This window comes from Pyrgilauda ruficollis, unplaced genomic scaffold, assembly GCF_017590135.1.
Source record: "Pyrgilauda ruficollis isolate IOZ18807 unplaced genomic scaffold, ASM1759013v1 scaffold366, whole genome shotgun sequence".
Taxonomy (NCBI): domain Eukaryota; kingdom Metazoa; phylum Chordata; class Aves; order Passeriformes; family Passeridae; genus Pyrgilauda; species Pyrgilauda ruficollis.
In genome coordinates, this window is record NW_024525112.1 from 57,081 (window position 1) to 66,475 (window position 9,395).

A 9,395-nucleotide genomic window follows, 5' to 3' on the forward strand; every position below is an offset into this window, starting at 1 on the left:
GCACTTCTCCTGGGCAGGGGCATTGCTCCTGGGGCAGGGCACTTCTCCTGGGCAGGGGCATTGCTCCAGGGCAGGGGCATTGCTCCTGGGCCACAGCACTTCTCCTGGTCAGGGGCATTGCTCCTGGGCCAGAGCACTTCTCCTGGGCAGGGGCATTGCTCCTGGGGCAGGGCACTCCTCCTGGATAAAGGTTTCCTCCAGGGCAGGGGCACTCCTTGTGGGTCAGGGGCACTGCTCCTGGCTCAGGGCTTCCTCCTGGCTGGGGCACTGCTCCTGGGTTAGGGCTTCTCCTGTGTCAGGGCACTGCTCCTGGGCAGGGGCACTCTTGGGTTAGGGCTTCCTCCAGGGCAGGGCACTGCTCCTGGGTCAGGGCATTGCTCTGGGGCAGGGGCACTTCTCCTGGGTGAGGGCTTCCTCCTGGATCAGGGCACTCCTCCAGGGCAGGAACATTCCTCCTGGGGGTCAGGACACTCCTCATGGGGCAGGGCACTCCTTGTGGACAGGGGCACTCCTCCTGGGTCAGGGTACTCCTCCTGGATGAGGATGTTCCTCCTGGATGAGGATGTTCCTGCTGGGTGGGGATGTTCCTCCTGGGTGAGGATGTTCCTTCCTCCTGGATGAGGGTGTTCCTCCTGGGTAGCTGGATATTCCTCCTGGATGAGGATGTTCCTGCTGGGTGGGGATGTTCCTCCTGGGTGAGGATGTTCCTCGTGGATAAGGATGTTCCTCCTGGGTGGGGATATTCCTCCTGGGTGGGGATGTTCCTCCTGAGTAGGATTGTTCCTGCTGGATGAGTATGTTCCTCCTGGATGAGGATGTTCCTGCTGGATGAGGATGTTCCTCCTGGGTGCGGATGTTCCTCCTGGATGAGGATGTTCCTCCTGGATAAGGATGTTCCTCCTGGATGGGGATGTTCCTCCTGGGTAGCTGGGTGTGGAGCAGCCTCTCCAGGCTGATTCCCTCAGGCATCTTCAGGGTCTGGAGCAGAACTGCTCCAGGGGCTTTTCCAAACACCAAAGGGTGTAAACAGGGAATTGGAGTGGGTTTATTGTTTATTCCTGTCTGGATAAACCTGGCATGGGCACATCCATGGGCACCAGGGGCTCAGGGCTGGGTCACTCCTGCCCAACACCTTCAGGGCATGAGGGCACCACCCTGGCTCAGCTCAGGGACAGCCCCAGGGGTGGGATGTGGATCTGCTGGGGACAGGGGGCTCTGCAGAGGGACCAGGACAGCCTGGATCCATGGGCTGGGACCACTGGGGTGAGGGACAACAAGGCCAAGAGCTGGGTCCTGCACTGGGGTCACACCAAGCTCAGGAAATGTTCCAGGCTGGGCAGAGGGCACAGCTGCCCAGGGAGGGTTGCAGTGCCCATCCCTGGGGGTGTCCCAGGAATTCCTGTGTGCCCTGGGCTGGGGACCAGGTGGGGATGGGGCACAGCTGGGACTGGGTGGTCCTGGAGGGCTTCTCCATCCCCAGGGGTTCTGGAATGACGCTGGTGTAGTAGCTGCTCCTCCCACAAAAACAAACCAGTGGCCATCAGTGCTTTATCCAGGACCTTTATCCAGGGGCATCTTTAAAGAATTACACAATTTCTGCTTTTTTCTCTTCTTCTCCTGCCAGTTGTAAATGTGTTTCTGGAAAACTCTAAGTTAAGAGGCCTCACAGGAGGGACCTGAGCAGTACCGTGCAGTTTGATGGCAGGATGATAACCACAGCTCAGGGAATTATAGGCAATTTTATGGAGAAAAACCTATTTTATGGCAAAAGATTGAGCCCAGCATTCCCCTTATTCATTATTAGGATTATAATTAATAGTTATCTTCAGAAGGAAGAGTCATTAGAGCATTACTGTTTAATTTAGAAAATTGGGCTAAGTAGCAGGCAGCAGTTGGGAGGCAAAGGAAAATTCTGTTGTCCTTTTTATAACTCTGTGGGTAATAAACTTCTGGAATGTTTAATCCCACCTAACAGTAGTTATTATTCCCTTAAATGCATATAAATCCAGGCTGGGATTTTTAATACAAAGAGAGGTCTAAATGATGGGAACATGGAATGGTTTGGGTGGGAAGGGACATTAAAGCTCATCCAGTGCCATCCTTTTAATATTTTCTTTTTAACTTCTCCAAGTGTTTATGTCAATTTTATGAAAATTTAAATCCTAATTTTAAAAAAAATTCTTTATTTTGCGTTTGTCCTGTGAGCCCCTGGTGAGTTCACACTCCTGGGTGAAAGGAGCTCTCCTGCAGCAAAACAAGAAATGTTCTTTCCTGCCTTTCCACTCTCAGAATTCAAAGTGTGAATTCAGACTTTCCTGGTGTATTTTCAATGTTTCTGACCCAGAATGAGCTCAGTAAGAAATATCTCCACAGTTATGGTAGATGTGATCAATATACTTATTGGTAACATTATTGTTTGTATAAATATTAATGTATTATTAATAGTAGATATTAATACTATTATATGAATGTATTATTAATATTAACACATACTATATATACATACAATATATAATTTACATACTTATAGCTTCTTTTTCCTGAAGTTCTGAGGTACCTTTGGTAATTTTTTGCTACACATAGCACTGGGATATTTTATGTACCTCTATATATTGAACATAGTGATGAAATAAATTAAAATCTGTCACCATAGTGATTTTCTATGGACAAGTTCAGGTAAAAACCTATTTTTAAGGAGTGTTTTTGCTGCTCGTTGGGGCCTGTTTGGAGGGGTGCAGACCTTGAAATGCTCCCCAAATGTTCTTTTCTGGGCTGTTTCAGTTTTGGTTTCTTTGAGGAGCCTCGGGCAGGGAGGAGTCATCCTCGTTTCAGCCCCTCCCCTCCTGTCAGCAATGCAATATTTGGGATTTCTGGCCCACTGGCATCCCTTGGAAAGGGTTTTCCATGGGATAAGAACAGCACTGGGGTGTGGGAAATGGATTTATAGAAAATTTTTAAACTTAACAGAAGGTTCATGCAGTGTGTATCTATACATACTTACATAATACATTACGTATGTGTTTGTATGTAAACTTTAAAATAAGAAATGTTGACTTGGAAATCCTGTGGAATGGGAAAGGTATTGTTGGGAGAGAAATGGAAATAGGCATAAGTTTAAAAGAAGAAATTTCCTTTCAGGAAAGGAAATTAAAATCTTGAAAACACAAAACAGAGACTTACTCTGGAAAGGAGATATGATCAAATGAAATGCAACTGAAAAAAAAAAAAAAAAGAAACTTTGGTAATTCAGTGACTACAAGGAATTGGTGTGGGAGGAAATGAGTTGCAGTGAAAAGGACCAAAACATGGCAAAACCAACCTTACAGATATTGCAAAATTAGGAGGAAAAAACCAAGAGGAAGACAGAACACTGAGGGGAAGATAGGAATGAAATGGCATGGACACTGAAAAAAAAAATTAAATATTTCACCAAAATGAAAAGCATCCAAAGGCAGGGGGTGCCATGAGGTGCAGGGACGTGGACCCAGCTTGACAAATAAGACTAAACATTTGGGAGAAATAGAGCTGTGGAATAGAACTGACAGATGTTCCAGGGGTGATTTCAGGTGCTTGGCTTCGAGGTGTTGCTGTGTGCTGCGGTCAGAGCTGCTACGTTTTTATTACCAGTGGTAGTTTTTTACTTTGTGCCGTAGAGAGATGAGACTGAGTGCAGTGAGAAGTGAGCTGAGGATGGAGTAAAGGTTTTGAAAGGCTGGGAAGGGAAGGGTTGGCTTGGTGCCGTGCCCTGGGAGCGGGTTGGGCTCTCAGCAGCGATCGCCCCGTCCCTGCGCGCCTGCGTTCCCCGGGCACTGCTGGGAACGGGATGGGGCCGGCAGAGGGCACGGACAGCCCGGGAACGGGGATGGGGATGGGGATGGGAATGGGGATGGGGATGGGAACGGGAGGACATGGGAACGGGGATGGGAATGGGAACGGGGATGGGGATGGGAATGGGGATGGGAACGGGAATAGGAATGGGCATGGGAATGGCTGCCAGGGCACCCCCAAACTGCCAGGGCATGCACAGCCCAGGAATGGGCATGGGAACGGGAATGGGCATGGGAGCGGCTGCCAGGGCATCCCCAAACACCCAAACCAGCTGGGAAAGGTCCTGGGGGTGCTGTGCCAGCCCCTGGACACCAGCCCAGGTGTGCCCAGGTGTGCCACTGGCCCCTGGGCTGTGCCAGCTCTGGGGTGGCAGCAGGGCCAGGGCAGTGCCCGTCCCCTGTGCTGGCACTGCTGGGGCACCTCCAGTGCTGGGGGCAGCTCTGGGCCCCTCCTGCCAGGAGAGACCTGGAGGGGCTGGAGCGTGTCCAGGGCAGGGAACGGAGCTGGGAAGGGAATGGAGCCCCAGGAGGGGCTGAGGGAGCTGGGAAGGGAATGGGGGAACGGGGATGGCAACGGGAACGGGAATAGGAATGGGCATGGGAATGGCTGCCAGGGCATCCCCAAACTGCTAGGGCACACACAGCCTGGGAATGCCAACGGGAATGGGCATGGGAACGGGAATGGGCATGGGAGCGGCTGCCAGGGCATCCCCAAACACCCAAACCAGCTGGGAAAGGTCCTGGGGGTGCTGTGCCAGCCCCTGGACACCAGCCCAGGTGTGCCCAGGGAGGTTTGGAGTGCCCATCCCTGGAAGGATTTAGGAGAATTCTTGGTTCCCTAAACCCTTACAATAACTAGAGGCAAATCTTTGCCAAGGGTTTTATTATTCCATGCAGGAAGAGAGAGAAGCAGGAATTTATTTGAGTATTGTTTGATAGATGTGAGCAAAAGGCAAGTGTACTTCACTGGTGGGTGTGGATGTGGAAAAGGCTGTGAGTTTGCTGAAGAAGGAATCTCAGAAAGCTGATTCTGTGGTTTTTGTAACATTTATAAAATCATGGAATCCTGGATTCACTTGGGTTGGAAAAGCCCTGTGAGACCATTGAGTCCAAGCACCCCCAGCACTGCCCAGGCCACACTGACCCCTGTCCCCAAGTGCCACAGCCACAGGGCTTTGAAACCCTCCAGGGATGGGGAATCCACTCTGGGATGGACAGCCCTTTCCAGGTGGGAATTGTTCCCAATATCCACCCTGTGCCAGGCATGGACAGCCCTTTCCAGGTGGGAATTGTTCCCAATATCCACCCTGTGCAGGCATGGACAGCCCTTTCCAGGTGGGAATTGTTCCCCATATCCACCCTGTGCAGGCATGGACAGCCCTTTCCAGGTGGGAATTGTTCCCAGTGCCCACCCTGAGCCTGGCCTGGGGCAGGGTGACACAGGGCTGTCCCAAAGTGCTGGGGACAATGCAGAGGAGGAGCCTGGCACTGGGACAGGCAGGGGAGGGCAAGGAGCTGCTCTGGCTGAACATCCTGGAGGGGGAAGCTCAGCTCCAGAGGTGTTCCTGATTGTTAATTAGTGTTTAATGATGTGGTTGGAGTTGGGAGGGACCTCAGAGCCTGTAGGTGTGCTCCCTAATGACACAGTGGCACAGCTAGCCTTTGTCCCCAAAAAAGGAAAGAAGCCCAGAAGTTTCTCTCAAGGATTAGGTGAAAAGCCACCTCACAGGACCTCAGGGACTTCACCAAAAACTAGAGAACATCTAATTGAATAGAAGCCAAAAAGTCCCGCCTGAACCATCAGGTAGAAAAGAAGAGAACAAAAGAGCATCCCTTGTCCCCAGCCCCCCAGATGAACAAATTCAGAGAGAAATAAATGTCATTTATTTTTCCATTTTCATTTTCAGCAGGGGAAGGATTAGTTGAGGAAAACGAGGGTTGTAAGTTTGGAGTAATCACATCTGTGTGCATAATTTAAATTCTCCGTGGGGTCAGTAAGTGACACAAAATCAAATTGTGATTTCCATTGGATTTCAGAGGAATTAAAGCAGAGGGGTGGAATGAGTTGAGCTTTAAAGGTCCCTCCCAACACAAACCCTTCCAGGATTTGCTGATTTTGGGGTGACCAAGTTCCCATTCCCTGGGATCCAGAGGCTCTCCAGGGCCTTCACACAATCCTCAGCTCCCCAGGACGGAGCTGTGGGCTGATAAATAAAAATTCCAGGACCTGGAAGGAATGAGGAATGTCCAGGGCAGGCTGGACATCAGCAGGAATTGACTCCATGGTAGTAACTGCTGCTAATTATCAGTAATTGCCAGTGGTAATCTGGATTTTCATTTGGATGCCCCTTGGGAGCTGGTCCCAGCTGCACCCTGGAGTGCTGGACAGCAGCAGTAATTAATTGCACAGCAGTAATTAGCCAGGGCTGCCCTTTGCTGGGGTGTCAGTGAGGGGCAGCAGCTGCCAGGTGGTGGCTGAGCTGCCGTGTCCCTGGAATTATGGAATTATCAGGGTTGGAAAAGACCATCCCCAGGGTTCCATGTCACTGCTGGGAGCTCGGTGAGCACAGCAGCATTTTCAGAATTAATTCTGTCAGTCAGCATGGGATTTAATCCCCATTTTTTGGTCATTCCTGTTCCAGGAATTTGGTCATTCCAGCACTGCCAAGGACCCGGGGTCACTGATGCTGTGAGGCCATTTAGTGTGAGAATCAGAAAAACTTCTACAGACACTGAAGAGTTTCATCTGCAGCCTTAGAGGACACTTAGGTTAATGTAAAAATGTAAATTAAATGTAAAAATGCAACCCACAGACGTTTAGCAGAAAAGCCATAACCGTGTGTTTCTGGAGTTGTAAGCAGGAATATCCCTTAAGTAAGAGAGAAACTGTGTTGGGTGAAAGAGAGAAGGGTTTTTAGTGAAAAGGTGAGGCTGCATGGAATAAACTGAGTTTAGAAAGCACAATAAAAGCATGTGTGCCTGTGAGTTAGCAGCCCATTGGATGAAAGTGTCCATACTGCAGCAGAAGTAAAAGTGATAGGTTAAAAAAGCAAAATAAATCCTGTGGCATCTGTTAGTTTAGGGAGTTACATATTGCCTTGTAACTCCTAAACTGTAACCAAATGCTTGCTCCTCTAAAAGCTCACAGCCCCTGCCCTTCCTTCCAGGGCTCACCTGTGCTTGTTCCCCAAAAACCCCCAGACTCACCTGTGCTTGTTCCCCAAAAAAACCCCGCCCCACCTCTGTCAGCATGGGATTTAATCCCCATTTTTTGGTCATTCCTGTTCCAGGAATTTGGTCATTCCAGCACTGCCAAGGACCCGGGGTCACTGATGCTGTGAGGCCATTTAGTGTGAGAATCAGAAAAACTTCTACAGACACTGAAGAGTTTCATCTGCAGCCTTAGAGGACACTTAGGTTAATGTAAAAATGTAAATTAAATGTAAAAATGCAACCCACAGACGTTTAGCAGAAAAGCCACAACCGTGTGTTTCTGGAGTTGTAAGCAAGAATATCCCTTAAGTAAGAGAGAAACTGTGTTGGGTGAAAGAGAGAAGGGTTTTTAGTGAAAAGGTGAGGCTGCATGGAATAAACTGAGTTTAGAAAGCACAATAAAAGCATGTGTGCCTGTGAGTTAGCAGCCCATTGGATGAAAGTGTCCCTACTGCAGCAGAAGTAAAAGTGATAGGTTAAAAAAGCAAAATAAATCCTGTGGCATCTGTTAGTTTAGGGAGTTACATACTGCCTTGTAACTCCGAAACTGTAACCAAATGCTTGCTCCTCTAAAAGCTCACAGCCCCTGCCCTTCCTTCAGGGCTCACCTGTGCTTGTCCCCCCAAAAAACCCCCAGACTCACCTGAGCTTGTCCCCCAAAAAACCCCCAGACTCACCTGTGTGTTTCCCCCCCAGCAGCCCCCAGACTCACGTGTGTTTCCCCCCAGCAGCCCCCAGACTCACGTGTGTTTCCCCCCAGCAGCCCCCAGACTCACGTGTGTTTCCCCCCAGCAGCCCCCAGACTCACGTGTGTTTCCCCCCAGCAGCCCCCAGACTCACGTGTGTTTCCCCCCAGCAGCCCCCAGACTCACGTGTGTTTCCCCCCAGCAGCCCCCAGACTCACGTGTGTTTCCCCCCAGCAGCCCCCAGACTCACGTGTGTTTCCCCCCAGCAGCCCCCAGACTCACGTGTGTTTCCCCCCAGCAGCCCCCAGACTCACGTGTGTTTCCCCCCAGCAGCCCCCAGACTCACGTGTGTTTCCCCCCAGCAGCCCCCAGACTCACGTGTGTTTCCCCCCAGCAGCCCCCAGACTCACGTGTGTTTCCCCCCAGCAGCCCCCAGACTCACGTGTGTTTCCCCCCAGCAGCCCCCAGACTCACGTGTGTTTCCCCCCAGCAGCCCCCAGACTCACGTGTGTTTCCCCCCAGCAGCCCCCAGACTCACGTGTGTTTCCCCCCAGCAGCCCCCAGACTCACGTGTGTTTCCCCCCAGCAGCCCCCAGACTCACGTGTGTTTCCCCCCAGCAGCCCCCAGACTCACGTGTGTTTCCCCCCAGCAGCCCCCAGACTCACGTGTGTTTCCCCCCAGCAGCCCCCAGACTCACGTGTGTTTCCCCCCAGCAGCCCCCAGACTCACGTGTGTTTCCCCCCAGCAGCCCCCAGACTCACGTGTGTTTCCCCCCAGCAGCCCCCAGACTCACGTGTGTTTCCCCCCAGCAGCCCCCAGACTCACGTGTGTTTCCCCCCAGCAGCCCCCAGACTCACGTGTGTTTCCCCCCAGCAGCCCCCAGACTCACGTGTGTTTCCCCCCAGCAGCCCCCAGACTCACGTGTGTTTCCCCCCAGCAGCCCCCAGACTCACGTGTGTTTCCCCCCAGCAGCCCCCAGACTCACGTGTGTTTCCCCCCAGCAGCCCCCAGACTCACGTGTGTTTCCCCCCAGCAGCCCCCAGACTCACGTGTGTTTCCCCCCAGCAGCCCCCAGACTCACGTGTGTTTCCCCCCAGCAGCCCCCAGACTCACGTGTGTTTCCCCCCAGCAGCCCCCAGACTCACGTGTGTTTCCCCCCAGCAGCCCCCAGACTCACGTGTGTTTCCCCCCAGCAGCCCCCAGACTCACGTGTGTTTCCCCCCAGCAGCCCCCAGACTCACGTGTGTTTCCCCCCAGCAGCCCCCAGACTCACGTGTGTTTCCCCCCAGCAGCCCCCAGACTCACGTGTGTTTCCCCCCAGCAGCCCCCAGACTCACGTGTGTTTCCCCCCAGCAGCCCCCAGACTCACGTGTGTTTCCCCCCAGCAGCCCCCAGACTCACGTGTGTTTCCCCCCAGAAATCCCCTGCCAAGAAGCTGAGCCACGCCATCAGCAAGTCCCTGGGCTGTGTGCCCAGCAGGGACCCGCCCCGGCCGCTGTTCCCCGAGCAGCCCGAGAGACCCCTGGACCTGGCCCACATCGTGTGAGTACCGAGCCCCCTGAGCCCCCTCCCCACCCCTGAACCCCCTCCTGAGCCCCCAGACCTGCCCCACATTGTGTGAGTACCCCTTAGCCCCCCCCAACCCCCCCCCCCCCGCTTAAGGCACCC

General features: G+C 52.5%; 1 protein-coding gene across 3 annotated transcripts in view; it reads left to right on the forward strand.

Moving 5' to 3' along the window:
- DTNB (dystrobrevin beta) overlaps positions 1–9,395 on the forward strand; it is a 46,545-nt gene that overhangs the window by 36,320 nt on the left and 830 nt on the right. For 2 of the 3 annotated variants that reach the window (XM_041475840.1, XM_041475841.1), the window contains one exon: positions 9,145–9,269. In XM_041475840.1, the coding sequence (XP_041331774.1) occupies positions 9,145–9,269 (125 nt within the window). Of the gene's footprint in view, positions 1–9,144; positions 9,274–9,395 lie in introns of those variants that run through there. The other variant, XM_041475842.1, reaches the window with a different exon arrangement.